The sequence below is a fragment of the Coenobita brevimanus genome, chromosome 82 (genome assembly GCF_032717465.1).
Source record: "Coenobita brevimanus isolate Jiangsu-jjx chromosome 82, ASM3271746v2, whole genome shotgun sequence".
Lineage (NCBI taxonomy): Eukaryota > Metazoa > Arthropoda > Malacostraca > Decapoda > Coenobitidae > Coenobita > Coenobita brevimanus.
The window spans coordinates 8,022,810-8,038,575 of record NC_137035.1 but is presented as its reverse complement, the minus strand read 5'-3'; the positions used below and the strand labels follow the sequence as shown (position 1 = coordinate 8,038,575).

Below are 15,766 nucleotides of genomic sequence, written 5' to 3'. Positions count from 1 at the left end.
TGAGTAAGGATGGAAGTTTGGAGGGTGAAGTGCTTGAAAGGGTACAACAACGAAGAAAGGTTGCTGGTTCCTTGAAAGCAGTGATAAGAAACAGGGAAGTGAGCAAGGAAGTGAAAAAGTTACTTCAGTGAAATCTCTTTTATCCAAAAATCATGGGACTTTCAAAGTTTTGTTTAATCGATTTTTTCGGATAAAAGATACTATAATATTATGTAGGATACGAGGGAACAGTACTATACTCACCCATCACCCATTTCTGGCGACATCTAGCCCACCACCACCCAAAAGCCACTTAAACATCACCAAAACACTTAACACACTGTTGTAACCACTTATGTAACTGCAATTTTGTAACTGTAATAGAAACTGTCAACTTAATAAATCTTCAAATAAACTTGAATAAACCTTCACCAAAACAATTAAGTAATTCACAGGCACAAACAACGCTCGCTCTAGTGACCAGCAGAGCAACCGTAAACTAACGCTAGTGGCGCAAAACAAGCCCGCAGTGTTTGAATTTTCGGATAGATTTCGGATTTTTGCAGTTTATCGAAACGAGAATGTTTTAGTAAAACTTACGGTTCATGGCATATTATAGTTAAAAGAATCTCGGATAAAAGAGACTCTACTGTACATGACAGTATTGTGATACCAACTCTAACGTATGGAAGTGAAGCTTGGATGTTGTTGGACGGATACAAGTCAAGAGTGAGAGCAGTGGAAATGAGTTATTTAAGAGGAGCCTGCAGAGTCACATGGAGGAGACAGGCTGACAAATGAGGATATAATGAAGCATTATGGTGTGGATGTGGATGTGATAGGAAGCATTAGGAGGAACACACTGAGGTGGTTTGGCCATGTGGAGAGGATGGAGGGTGAGAGACTAATGAGGAGAGTGTATGTGAGTGAGGTGGAGGGGGGGAGATGGAGGGGGAGGCCAAGGATGAGATGGAGGGGGAGGCCAAGGATGAGATGGAGGGATGGGGTGGAGAGGTATATGTTAGAGGGGGGGGGGGGATGAGTTGGGAGCAGGGCAGTGAAATGGCGGGGGACAGGGCGACGTGGAGGCGATTTGTTTGTGGCCACCCTGTACGAGATTGAGGCGTCTGGCAATAGATAGATAGACTAGTCTCTTTTGAATTTGGCTCTCTATTGTATTTTGTTTTTCTCTTGGAGGGAACTGTTACTGCGGGCTCATGGCCTTTGGTTCCTTCTTCCTCGCATTAAAAAAAAAAAAAAAAAAAAAAAAAAAAAATGCTTCTTGTTCTCAATATATTCAGTTATTTCAACTGAACCCCTGTTCTACAACCACTTAGCCATTTCTTCCTCTTTTCCTTCACTGCTCTCTTAACCTCTTCTTTACTGTTACTCTTGCTACACTGCACACTGCTTTAGCATTCCTAACTAAGCAATCCCAATATGCATTCCACAGGCTGTCCAGATCCATTTCTTTCCAATTAACTCATTCTAACTCCTCTCCTACTTTGGTCCTCAGTTTCTCAACTTTCAGTCTTTCTCTCAGACTGCTCCTCTCTCTCCTGGTCTACTTCACTCCTCTCAGCTTGATTTTACATACCACAATCATACCATCTTACAGACCTACACATTGTCCTCTCATGACCCTCATATCAGCAACCATTCCAAGCATCGACCTCTCTACGAGCACATAATCAATCAGGCTCTTTTCAACACGATCCCTGTTCCCTCTATACCATGTATATGTATGTGGATCTTTGTGTTTGAAATAAGAGTTACAAATGTACAACCTCCTTTCCTGACACATATCCTTCAGCTGCTTCCCATTACCATTTTCTCCTGGTACTCCATTACAACTCATAATGTCATCCTCAGGACCAGTGCCTACAATCACTTTATAGCTCCTGGGCATTTCTCCCACTACTTCATCCAGCTCATCCCAAAACCTGTCTTTCTCTCTCTCACTCCTGTCATCACAAGGTGCATAAGCTACAATCACTCCCACTTGCACCTTCTCAAACTTTGAACTTGACATACATATACAAGTATCTCAATCTGACAAATTTGTTATCTCTCATTCCACTCTGCCACACCTTATTCACCAACAAAGCAACTCCTGCCCTGCATCTTCCTCATCAATTCATGCCTGATCGCATGCATTTCACACCCTCCCACTCCCCCACTTCACATCCTTTCATCTTTGTATTAAACAATGGCATCACAGCATATTTCACACTCTTGAACATATTCACCACTTCCACCCTCTTGCTCTCCTCATTCACGCCTCTTGCATTCCACATGGCCATGTGAATCTTCCCATTTGACTGAGGCACTGGGCAGGTATTGGGGCCCTCTGAGGTTCCCCGAAACATCTGTCATGATTAGGTGATTTTAGATAAGGGAATCTGGGGGACACTTAACCCAGCCAAAAACCCTGGTAATATGGTTACCACCCTGTGAAGTAAATGGTTTCCTGGGTATGGGAAGCCATTTGGCTTGTCACTCAGTGTAAAGAAAATAAGGCATCCCTATACTGAGTGAATGGATGATGCACACCCCAACCTACCACAGATAAAATTTGGACAAACTAAATTTGACATTCCCCCCCCCCCCAAAATGTGAAACATAAGATACTACTGCAATAATAGTATCACCTGACAAGACCTCTGAAGGTAAGTCATCTGTTTGTCTATATAACTCAGTCCGTCTGTCTCTTACACACCTGTTTTTAAAGGATGAATTGAGGCTGAATCCATCAGGACCACAACACACTGCCCCAACCCAAACCTGATGACTCTGAATGATGTGTGGATTTTCCAGCTGAATTGGGAATGGAACCTGTAAGAATAGATTAAATGGTTATTTAAAAAAAAAAAAAAAAAAAAAAAAAAAAAAAAAGTTTGGAAGAGAACATAAAGGGAGGAAACAGAGGAAGCTGTGTAAGATGGAAGAGAGGGAGAGGGAAAGGACTGAAAACAAAGGAAAATGGAGAAAATACCCGGCAACTTTAAATGATGAGTGGATTTTCATGGTGGACTGGGAATAAGACCTGCAGGAAAAATGATAAATACTTAAATGTTGCTGCTCTTGTGGTTCCAGGGTCACGCGGATGTGAAATTGTGGTGATGGACTCCAGGCTGAAGCTGCCCTTCTTCGGCAGTCCACCTTCCTCATTTTACAGAAGAGAGAGGGAGCTGAGTGATATTTGATTTCTGCTGTTGCTCAACCTCTGTCACATCTGTCCTAGCAAATCTGTCAACAGCAGGTAACCAACGGCTCCTATAGGGATCGCAAGGGTTTCCCACACCACTGATTTTGTGTCTGCATCTTAGTGTGGTATGTGTTGTACAGTGTTCTATAACTGTGGGTTGCATTGTGTGGCCCCATTCATCATGTCACTTACAGTACATGTCATCTGTAATTCCATCTGAACCAAATCAAATGCAGTAGCTAACTGAGGAGAGCTGGGTGATGTCCTGATCTTGGCCGAGCTAGATAAACTCAATCAGCTCTAATCAAGGATACCTCAAATTCCTTCCAAATTCCTCATCCACTCTCTTCTTACTCTCTCTTCCTAATCTTTTCGCCTCTCTCTTCCTCTCTAAATATAACTCTCTATTCTCTCTCTCAATTTCCTTCATGTCTCAACTTCCAATCCACTAACCATATGTTTTCTTCTTTTGTGCCACAGCCTGGCTCATCTCCTCATTCCACCATGCTGTTCCTTGCACCCCTCTTGTCTTCTCTTCACCCTACACACCACCTCATGCACTGCACAGATTTCCTCTGTAAATATCTTGAACACACCTTCAACCTGCCTCATCTGCTCCAAATCATATTTACGCAATTGCTCCTCCACTTCACTCTTATATTCTGCCTTTTCTTCCATCCCTTTGCAACCTTTCTACCTTCCTTGTATGGACTACATCCTCCTGTCCTTCCCTCCTTCAATTCCTCCACTGCACTTGAACCTTGACTTTTACCACCACGAAGTGTTGGTCAGAATGTTCACTCCCGGAACCTCTATATGCTCTTGCATCCATGACATATCTCATCATTCTGTCTTCCGCACACATATAATAAAATCATTGCCTTTCATTCATTCAGTTCACCACCCACCCTTCTCATCCCTCGCCACATATACCTGTGGATTATTTTATGTCTAAGGAGGGTATTTGCTATCACCAACTCTCTCCCCACACAAATGTACACTAGAGCACTGCCATACACATTCACTTCTGCAGGCACACGCCACTCACCAACTACTTCATCCACCTTTGCATTTTCTACTTTTCATTCATATCTCCAATCAAAAACACTCTCTCATTCCACTTAAATTTTTCCATGCATGCCTCCACATTTGCCCAGAACTCTTCTTTCACTCTGCTTGCATGATCTTGAATTGGTGCATACACACACACAACTGCCCACATTTGTATTCACACTTTCAGTCTTCCCCATACAATCCTTGAACCAACTGATCCATACTCTCTTATATTCTCCTTCCATCTCTTGCACACAACAATACATACTCTCTCTTTTACCCTCTCATTCTCCCCTACTCCTGTGCATATACCCCATTCATACTCACAATCTCTCACACTCTCACCTCTCTATTTACTCTCAGTTAATCCACATATGTCCACTTTTGCACTCTCAATATATACCCCATCCATACTCCCACTCTCTCACACTCTCACCTCATCATTTAGTCTAAGTTAATCTCTGTATGTCCACCCTTGCACCCTCAAGCATCTGGACAATCTATCTCTCTTTCACCTCATCATTCACCTCTCTTACATTTCATGTTGCAATCTGTACCATGTCCTTTGTCCAGTCCTTGGTCATCACCTGTTGGTCTGTCCTGATCTGAAGTTTCTTGTTTGTATTTGTAGTTAGTTGTTTTCTGGGTAGAGGCACTATCCTCTCACTAACCCACTTGTTGACATATGGAAAACGTGTTTGTTGGTTATAAGGTTACCACCCAGAGTATTAAATGATGTCTTGGTTTACAGGAAATCATTGGCTGGTCACTCAGTGTAGAGTTATCAGTACCTGAAATAGAGTACCACTGCACTGAGTGAGTTGAAGATGGGCGCCCCCACCAACCAGGTGTGGGTGAAAAAAATGCCGCCATGTGCACCTCCACTGAGGAAGTTTTGTGCTCATGATGACTAACCCAAGAGTGTAACATGTGCTTGTCAACTAGATAAGTACTTGGTAAGCCTGCACCTGGTGTACGGTGTAGATGGTAAGCTGGCAGGTGTCATGAGTTTTTATGAGGGTGGTAAGGCATGTGTAAAGGTAACTGGGCACCTGAGTGAATGGTTCATGATCAATGTGGGTGTATGACAAGGTTGTGTGATGTCCCCACAGTTGGTCAATACAGGAGCAGTTGAAGGGCACAAGGACATAAGCGACAATGTCCACCATTTTGATCTATATACGGCTACCGGTTCATCATCCCATCCGTTACCACGTGGTCTGACTAGTCAGGTGGAAAAGTGACCAACTGACAGGTGTACACAAAGGTGAGCATCGTTTGTTTTTGCCCCCCAAAAACCAAAAGGTAAGTTCAAGGTCCAGGCATCACCGGGGCGGAAGAGGCAGGCACCAAGACTCAGTGAGAGGAAGCATAGCACACCCCTTTGTTTTGCCTGGCCCAGGCGGCCAATCACACTCCGCAACCTATTCCCCCATGCATCAGTCATGCACTGCTGTTGCAAGTGGGAAGACATACCTTTCAACTCACCTAATTTTCGGTGATTTTGTGAGGATTTATACATCAAAATGGACCTCAACAGTTTGGAGAGTGATGGTGAAGACCTGATTCAACTGAGGATGTGACCAAGAAGGCCAGAAACCTGGCAACAAAATGTTTAAAAAAAAAAAAAAAAAAAAAAAAAAAGGAGAGAGAGAGAGAGAGAGAGAGAGAGAGAGAGATAGCGGTGAAGCGTATATAAATCGGAAAACCAAGAAACACGTGAAAGCTCGTCTTGTTGGCTCACCATGTGAATGTACTGAGAAGTGCTATGACAAAGTAGGCCCTGAGAATGTGAAGGTAATTTTTGCTAATTACTGGGGTTTGCAAGACTTTGATGCACAGTCACATTACTTGTACAAGAAATAATTGTAAAAATCTGAGAAAAATATAAAGTAATCCCTCTAATATCCGAACGCCCAATATCCGAACATCCCCACTAACCGGACATAATCGTCCCAGGATCCAATACTCCCAAAATGGTCTGAAAACCACAAAAAAATAGAAAAAAAAAAAGAAATTTTCTCGCCCGTAATTTGAACTTCGCGCGCGCGGCGCGGGACAGCTTTGTTGTGGCACGTCATTCCTCTGACGTCCGATAGAGCGCCCCTGCATCCTCCCCACTTTCCGCCTGTCTCTCGCCGCGAGTGCACGCTAGTCGTCATGCCTGCCCACATGGTCGCTTTTGTGGTGGTTCCTTACCTGCTGCAGGCACTCCTGCTGCTCTCGTGCCTCTTACTAGTGTGTGTGATGATGGCCCCGCCACCTGAGAAGAGGAAGAGAGTGGTGTTGACTCTGGAGAAGAAACGGGAGATATTGGAAAAAGTACTGAAGATGCGGGGTGATCTTCTTCCCGCATCCTCCGCGAGTTCAACCTGGCCCGATCTACTTTGTTCGATATCAAAAGATCCTGAGACAAACTCATGCAGTACACGGCTGACTTCTCGTCGAGAAGTAAATGCAACGTGGAGAGGAAGGTGATGTGAACTCCCAAGTTTGCTGAAATTGACCGCTCCACGTTGATTTGGTATCGACAGCAACGTGCTGCTGGTGTGATGGTATGTGGTACAGAGCTAAAGGCTGCTGCTGAGAAGTTCGCTAGGCTTCACAACACCACAGACTTCAAGGCATCCGAGAGTTGGCTCTTCGCGTTCAAGTTACGGCATGGCCTTACCAACCGTAAAGCACATGGCGAAGCTTTGGACGCTAACGAGGATGGAGCTGACGAGTTTTGGCACAAGGTGAAGGGCTTGATTGACAGGGAGGGCCTCACTCTCGGTCAAGTCTACAATGCTGATGAAACTGGTTTATTCTATCGCTCTTTGCCAACGAACACTCTAGCTGAGGAGACAGAGAAGCGTGTACCTGGCCGCAAGCTCTCCAAGCAACGGCTGTCTGCTTTGTGTTGTGCCAATGCTACAGTATGCACCGGCTTAAGCCCGTTATTGTTGGCCGTGCAAAGCAGCCTCGGTGTCTTCGTGGGGTGATGGATGTCCTTCCTGTCGTCTGGTACCATTCTTTGAAGGCATGGTTTACAGCCCAGATATTCAAAGACTGGTTCCACAGCCACTTCATCAAGGAGGTCATACATTACCAGACGAAGACACTGGGAATCCCGCACGACCAGATAAAGGCCCTCCTTCTCCTCGACAATGCACCTGCCCACCCGTGTGACAAGGACTTGGTGGCTGAGAATGGGCGGATTAGGTGCATGTTTCTGACACCTAATACGATTGCTCTCACCCAACCAATGGACCAAGGAGTGATTGTGGCAAAAAAGCGCCTATATCGAAGGAAGTTCCTGGATGAGGTGATGGTTGTTCTCGAGGACGAGGACGAGCACAGGGAGGGACAGGACACACGAGGCCAGCGGACTTTGGAAAACCTTCGCCGCTACAACATCAAGTCTGCAATCTACAACTGGACCAGTGCATGGAAGGAAGTCCCTGTCAAGACTCTAGAAAATGGTTGGTCTCACCTGCTTCTCGGAACGGATGTGGAGTACGATTTCCTAGGGTTTGACGTGGATGACTTCCATGCACGGTTACGTACGCATGGCAACGACGTGTGTGAGTGGTTGGATGACGACGAGGGCGATCCTGGGTGTCAGACACTGTCTGATATCGAGATCGCATCTCCAGTTGCAGGTGTCAGTACCCAGCTTGAAGATTCCGACGAGGACGGCGACGATGATGCGGACTCCTCTCAGCATGACACTACTCCAGCCATCCCCAAGCTGAGCGCACTCCGGGAACACCTAGAGTTCGTTCTCGACTACCTGGAACACCTGGACTGCGACAGGGAGATGGGGCCCTTGCGACTTGTGGAGGAAGTGCGTGCTTTCAGGCAGCGCATCATCAGTCGTCAGAATCGTCAGTCCTTGCGTCAATCAACCATTGACAGTTTTTTCAGGCCCGTGACCCCCGCTGTGCCCAGCCCTGGCTCCACTCCGTTGCCTCCCCAAGACAGGCCCTCATGCTCCGAGCCACAGCCCAGCACATCAGCCATGGTGGAGTCACCGCTTGACGTGAGTTTGCGTCTAACTTCAGAGTCGTCTGCAGTGGGTACGCCATCACCATGACCCAGTGACGCACCCCTAGGTCACCTGCCAGTGATACTCTCGGACTCTGACAGTGATTAAACAGCAAGAACTTCTCCACTAGACCACATGGGAATTTACAGTGTTGTGCAGTGAAGGAAACAGTGTGTTGTGTTAAGGATTTACAGTTGTGAGTGAGAATACAATTTTGGAACAAAATTTAACGTAAATAGACATGTTTGTTTTTGCTTTAGAAAATGGTTAGAAGAGTGGGAAAAGTTAAAGTGCAGAGTGCAACACTTAGTAAGTTACAATGGAGCATGAGTTAGACGAGTGCACACTGTGAAGATAATGGACTTCTGAGTGCGAATGACTAAGTTCAGTGCAAGACTTCATGAACAGTGTACTGGAAGTGCTTCAGGAAATCCTTCTTACTGTCAGAGTCCGAGAGGAGGCGGTTCTTCATTGAGATGGCCATGGACTTGCTGTAAGTAGGCAGAATGTTTCATACCGTAAAACGCCATAACTTCGGACGGCGTCCAAACTTCGGACATTTCGTAAAAAAATGTAATAATTCAAGTTTATTGGAAGAGAGTGCGATATTTGCAAAAAATAATGATGTGGGTAGGTAAGGTAATCCTCTAAGACTATTATGTATTAATCCTATTAAACTAGCTTGAATATGTGTGGGTGAAAAAAATTCGTGAATCCATTGGAAAAAATAACTGAATTTTCTTACCCTGCAAAACTTTGTTCACACAGAACAAACAGTTTCAATTGTAAAAAAGTGAACAGTACGATTATATGTAGAAAAGTGCTGTAAGTACTGGGAAGTAAACTGTTTCAAAATATATGCATGGATAATCTTGCTATGCCTGCTTTAATGAATACTTCTTTATTTTGCTGAAAAAATTCCTAACTTCGGACAGACAAATTATTTGAGCCAAATAAAGTCCAAACTTCGGACAGACAATAATATTAATGGTAAAGTGATGCTAATTATATAAACAGAAAAACATGGCTAAAACAGCGAAATCTCCTATAAAGAAGAAAAGAGCCTACACAAGTAAAGTGTCCAAAAGTGCCCTGGAAAAGGCTAAGGATGACATAAATAACAAGAACATGAGTGTGCGCAAAGCAGCTGAAAAATATAAATTAAAAAAGAGCACATTACATGATTACCTGATACAAAAACATTGCAAACAAGTGGGACGTAATACTTCATTAAGCCATGATGAAGAGTTACTGGTGTGTCAGAGAATCCTCACATTGGCAGAATGGGGATTCCCACTCGACAATTTGGACTTGAGGATGTTAGTGAAAGCATATTTAGACAAATGATGGGTTGTTGTTTCACGATTCAGTAACAATGTACCTGGTGTTAAATGGGCCCATTCCTTCTTCAAGCGCCACAAACAAACCCTTAGTAGACGATTGTCCCAGAATATAAAGACTGACAGAGCCAGAGTGACAAGAGCCATGCTAGCCGAGTTCTACAGTAACCTGAAAAAATCACTAGAAGGTGTGCCTCCAGAGAACATAATAAATTTTGATGAGACCAATCTTACTGATGATCCAGGTAAAAAGAAAGTCATAGTGAGGTGGGGCACAAAATATCCAGAGAGAATCATGAACTCAACAAAATCCTCAATATCTATTATGTTCTCTGGAACTGCATTTGGTGTGTTACTCCCTCAATATGTGGTGTCTAAAGCTATCCATCTTTACGATACATGGACTGAAGGGGGCCCTCCTGGAACACTATACAATAGGTCCCCCAGTGGATGGTTCGACTCGTGTTCATTCGATGACTGGTTCCACAAAATTATCCTCCCCTATGCTAAACGCAAGACAGGTAGATTTGTCATTATAGGAGACAACTTGGCAAGCCATGTATGACCCAGTGTTATTGAGTCATGTGAGAAACATAATATCTCCTTTCTTCTCTTACCACCTAACTCCACGCACTTGACACAACCTCTCGATGTTGCTGTGTTCCGGCCTCTAAAAGTGCACTGGCGTAAGATCCTCGAGAACTTCAAGAAAACTACTGTTGGTAGGCTGAGTGCTTCATTACCTAAAGACTGCTTCCCACCGAACTGGTGGATAAAGTTAAAGGGACCATTGCTGACAACCTACGTAGTGGGTTTAGGAAGTGCGGCATTTATCCTCTTGATCCACAGAAATCCATCTCAGGACTTCCAGAAGATTCAATCCAAGATACAGCTGATACTGGTACACCAGGACCATCTACCAGTACTGCCTTAGACAGCTCAGTGTTGGAATTGTTGAAGGACATGAGGCATGGAACCAGTCAGTCAAGCTCAAGTCCAGCTATAGCGAAACCAAGGCGAAAGAAAAGGTTGAATGTGTCACAGGGCATGAGTATTACTACAAGGGCACTACAAAATGAAACAGAGAGCCAGCATGAAGAGTGTGAAGTTGATGATCCACAACCCCAGCCACTGCAGCCACAAGAGGATACAGCAGAGATAGCAGCACAGCCTTCCACTTCCACATCTGCACCCAACCATGAAGCACAAGCATCTCCCCTGACAGTCACCTCTACCCAGATTATTGGGGATAAAGTTGTTCCCTCAGATTGGGTAGTTGTGAGGGTTCCCTTTGATACCAAAGACAGATATAGGCATTATATTGCTATCATTGTGAAGGTAAAACCAGAAATACATGTCAGGTTTCTCAAACACGTTCAGGGTACACCTCACACATTTGTATACCCAATGGTTGATGACAGCAGTGACAGTGTGTGTGTGTGTGTGTGTGTGTGTGTGTGTGTGTGTGTGTGTGTGTGTGTGTGTGTGTGTGTATGTGTGTGTGTGTGTGTGTGTCTTTAGAACCTGTAAGAAATGTTCAACATCATATTATGTTATTTCGGTATGCATTTGTTAAGTCAATGAGGTACATACTTGATAATTAAGTGAAGTTTTATTTAGGAAAATGAGGACAGTTCCTCTTACAGTTTTGGGTATATGCAGTGCATTTTTATTTTATTTTTTCATCTCAAAAAGTTCGTGAATAGTTCTTAGTTCTATTTACGGCCAGAATACCTCACTACAATGTGATATGATGCAATTTAACGTGATATGAAATTACGAGCTCCAAAAAGAAGATATTTTGGGATACTTCTCTATATATATGTATAACTCTGGTCACGAGTGCCCAATATTTTTTTTTACATTTTTTAAAAACTTCTCAAGTGTCCGAAGTTTGGCCAGTGTGTCCAGAGATAGATCCCATTAACCATTCTCATGTTTAAAGGGAAAATACATGGATGTCCGAAGTTTGGAAGAGCTGTCCGAAGTTAGAAAATTTGTTCCTAACTTCGGACACTTGAAAATGAAAAAAAAAAAGCACAAGTTTAGCTTGGCTAATTTTTTTAAATATATGGAGTTAGTAGGTACTCTCCCTGGCTACCACATGACACCAACAGGAATAAAATTGCACCATTCTACAAGGAGTTATTCATTAAAACACATAAAAAATGTCCGAAGTTATGGCGTTTTACGGTACTGTACTTTTTTCCATACAATACTTACCTCAAACACCTCATTTCACTCTTTAATGTCCTTTATTGGTGTGAATAGGGTGTTAGGAGCTATGCATGTGCAGTAGAAAGGTGTTTTTCTGAGTTAGGCTAGGTTAGGGTCCATAAGTACCAGTCCAGGAGCCAGGCACTTGTAAGTACCCAGAATGTTTAATATTGTAGGAACCTACCTCAAAACCCTCATTTTATGCTTCTTTTGCATTTATTTCAGTCTTTTATGTGCCTTATTGGCGTGATTTGGGTCTTAAATAGGTGCTATGCATGTCCAGAGGGAGTTGTATAGGTGTTTCTCTGAGTTAGGGTCCATAAGTACAAGTCCATAAGCTGGGGCCCAATATCCGGACAGGACCACTATCCGGACCTGCCTTCGGCCCTATTACGTCAGATATTGGAGGGATTACTTATTAAAACTCAACTAATAGGAATACTAACATAAAACTACCATAATTTATTATTTATAAGGTTTACTATCATCTGAAAACTTTATTTTCAATATATATAAATATTTTGTTTTGACCAATAAGATGGGCACACCATCCACTCACTCGATGTAGTGCTGCCGTCGGGTGTCTGCCCTTTCCTCTCCTCCATCCTTCTTTCCTTCCATCCTCTTCTGTCTTTCTTTCCTTCATTCTTTCCTTGTCCTTCTGCCTACAGGTGACTTAACACCCCCTCCTCTGTCTTTCTTTCCTTCATTCTTTCCTCTTCCTTCTGCCTGTGGGTGACTGGACACTGAGTGACAAGCCAAATGGTTTCCTGTACACAAGGAAACCATTTACAATGCTAGGTGGTAACCATATAACCAAATTTTGGCACCTGGTGGTTTAGTGGGTAATTATTACATTCCAATCAGATTGAGCCAGTGAAGGTTTATATCCAAGGGATGGTTGGGGTTGATTGCTCACGTAATGCCACTCAGGGATAAGTGAGGCTGTTTGAGGCTGGTCACTCTCATCTTTAATGTCGGGACCAACTGCCTAGCCTCAGGCTCCTACGTTCCTCATGGGGCAATGAAGGACTGGATGATGGATGGATGGATGGATGAACAGGGGTTTGTTTGTTTGTTTACAAACCTATTTTTTTTATGATTCTATGTTTATATCTTACATTGTGGTAGGTGGGGGCACCCATCATCCACCCACTTAGTGTAGTGGTACCCTGTTTTTTAGGGTAGCTCTACACCAAGTGGCAAGCCAAATGATTTCCTGTAAATCAGGAAATCATTTACAACCTTGGGTTGTAACCTTATAACCAACCAACACGTGTTCCCTAAGTGACAGCAAGTGGGTTGGCGAAGGGTTAGTGCCCCTCCCTGGAAACAACTAACTAAAAACATGACAAGAAGCCTCGGACCAGGACTGACTAAAAGATAACAACTAAGGACCAAACAAAGGATATGATACAGATGGCGACATGGAACGTAAGAGATGCAAATGACGAGGTGAAGGAGAGACAGATTGTGCAGGTGCTTGGGGGTGCGAAAGTGGATGTATGTGGATTAACTGAAACTAAATGGCGAGGTGAGAGTGTGAGAGAATGGGAGTATCAATGGGGTATATGTGCAGGAGTGGGTGAGAATGTGAGGGCAAAAGAAGGAGTGCGTATTATTGTGAGTAACAGATGGAAGGAGAATATAAGAGAATATCGATCAGTTGGCTCAAGGATTGTGTGGGTAAGACTGAAAGTTGGAATACAAATGTGGGTGATTGTGTGCATGTATGCACCAACGCAAGAGCGTGCAAGCAGGGAGAGAGAATAGTTCAGGACAAATGTGGAAATGTGCATGGAAAAGTTTGAAAGGAATGAGGGAGTGTTTTGGATTGGTGATATGAATTGTAAAGTACAGAATGTGAAGGTGGATGGAGTAGTTGGTGAGTAGGCTGTGCCTCCTGAGACATATGAGAATGGCAGTGGGTTAGGGGACATTTGTGCCAGGAGGGGGTTGGTGTTAGCCAATACCCTCTTCAGGCACAAAATGATTCACAGGTATACATGGCGAGTAAAGAGAAGAGTGGATGGTGAACTGAATGAAAGAATGGGAATGATTGCCAATACCTTCTTCAGGCACAAAATAATTCACAGGTATACATGGCGAGTGATGAGAAGAGTGGATGGTGAACTGAATGAAAGAAAGGCAATGATTGAGTATGTGTGTGTGGATGAAAGGATGCAAAGATGTGTAATGGATGCAAGAACATATAGAGGATGGGAGGGTAGACTTTCTGACCACCACCTAGTGGTGGTCAGAATCAAGGTCCAAGTAAAATAGAGAAATAGATTGGAAGGACGGGAGGAAAGAGTAGATGCAAGGAGAGTGGAAAGGTTACAAGAGGATGAGAAAAAGGCAGAATATAAAACAGAAGTGGAAGAACGATTGGAAAAATATGAATTGAAGCAGATGGGAAACGTAGAAGGTGTGTGCAAGATATTAACTAAAGAAATATGTGCAGCATGTGCGGTGGTATGTGGGGTGAAGAGAAGATGAAAGGGGGTGCAAGGAAGAGCATGGTCGAATGAAGAAATGAGACAGGCTGTGGCACAAAAGAAAAAAGCATATAATGAATGGATGAGAAATACAGGCGTGGAAGAACTTGAGAGACGGAAAAGAGAGTTATATTTAGAAAGGAAGAGAGAAGTGAAAAGATTAGTAAGAGAGAGTAAGAAGAGAGTGGATGAGGAATTTGGAAGGAATTTGAGTGTCAAGTGGAGAGAAAGTATGAAAATTTTCTGGAAAGAGGTAAAGAGAGTCAGACAGGGTGGCAATGAAGTTAGTAGGGGATGAAAAAGATAAAAATGGTTGATTACTAGTTGAGAAGGGAAAAAGAGTAAGCAGATGGAGAGCACACTTTAACCCGCCCCATCCCGACGTTTTCTGGGCAGTGGTACGCCCCAGTCCCGACATTTTTAGACTTTTTTTTTTTTTTTGGCTCAAACATCCGCTTTTGGTGAGAAACATCGAAAATTCATAGAGAAATCGCTCACCTGAGGTTTAAAATACTCGATCCAGGTAGGAGTACCTCCTTACCTTACAGAGTTTTCTATCAGGCTGGCTGGAAAGAAAACGAGTTCTATGGGAGGATAACTATTCTACACCACTCATAAACGGTATTTATGTATTTATTTGGTACGTGGTCTTGTCTCATGTTGATTATTGTAATTCACTGTGGGCTGGTCTTCCAAATAATATACTAACAAAAGTTCAGTCTGTGTTGAACAGGGCGGCACAGCTTATCTTTGGTCTCCCCCCAAGAACCTCAATTACCCCGTTTCTGATTGAGTTGCATTGGTTACCAGTAAATGCTAGAATTGAATTTAAACTGTGTCTTATTACATTCAAGGTTCTTCAGTTTGGGGAACTGAAGTATCTTGCTGAATTGTTAAAACTCCCGTCGGCACGCCCGGGTGTGATGTTAAGCAGTGAAGATGATTCCTTGCGTCTTGATGAGCCAGGAGCCATTCACTAGTCATCTTTCTCTGATTGTTCTTTTGCATATAGAGCCCCTAGATTATATAACAGATTGCCATTGTCCAGAAGACAACTCTCTACTGTTGAATCCTTTAAGAGACAGCTGAAAGCCTTTCTTTTTTCAAAATGCTATAACCTGAAGAGAGGTACTATGACGGATGATTATAGGGTTTAATTATTGCCACTTTCATGTATATATGATGTAGCTTGTATTATATACAAGAAATGTCACAGTTCTTGTAATTGTAAAAATAATGTATGTGTGTCGAGCGCTAGTGAATTCCCAAAAGGAAGAACTGGCGCTCTTGAGAAACAAAAGGCCAGATTATTATTATTACTATTATTACAAATTTATATGTAGTCTATCTATCTATCTATTGCCAGACGCCTCAATCCCATTTGGGGTGGCCACAAACAAATCGCATCCAAGTCGCCCTGTCCCCCGCCATTTCACTCCCC

The 15,766-nt window shown here is 43.3% G+C and overlaps 1 protein-coding gene across 1 annotated transcript in view; it reads right to left on the bottom strand.

Annotated features, from left to right (window-relative positions):
- Positions 1–15,766, bottom strand: part of LOC145409678 (uncharacterized) — a 631,921-nt gene that overhangs the window by 237,100 nt on the left and 379,055 nt on the right. The window contains exon 12 of the mRNA XM_080280029.1: positions 2,699–2,814. Coding sequence (XP_080136155.1) covers positions 2,699–2,814 — 116 coding nt within the window. The remainder of the gene's footprint in view (positions 1–2,698; positions 2,815–15,766) is intronic.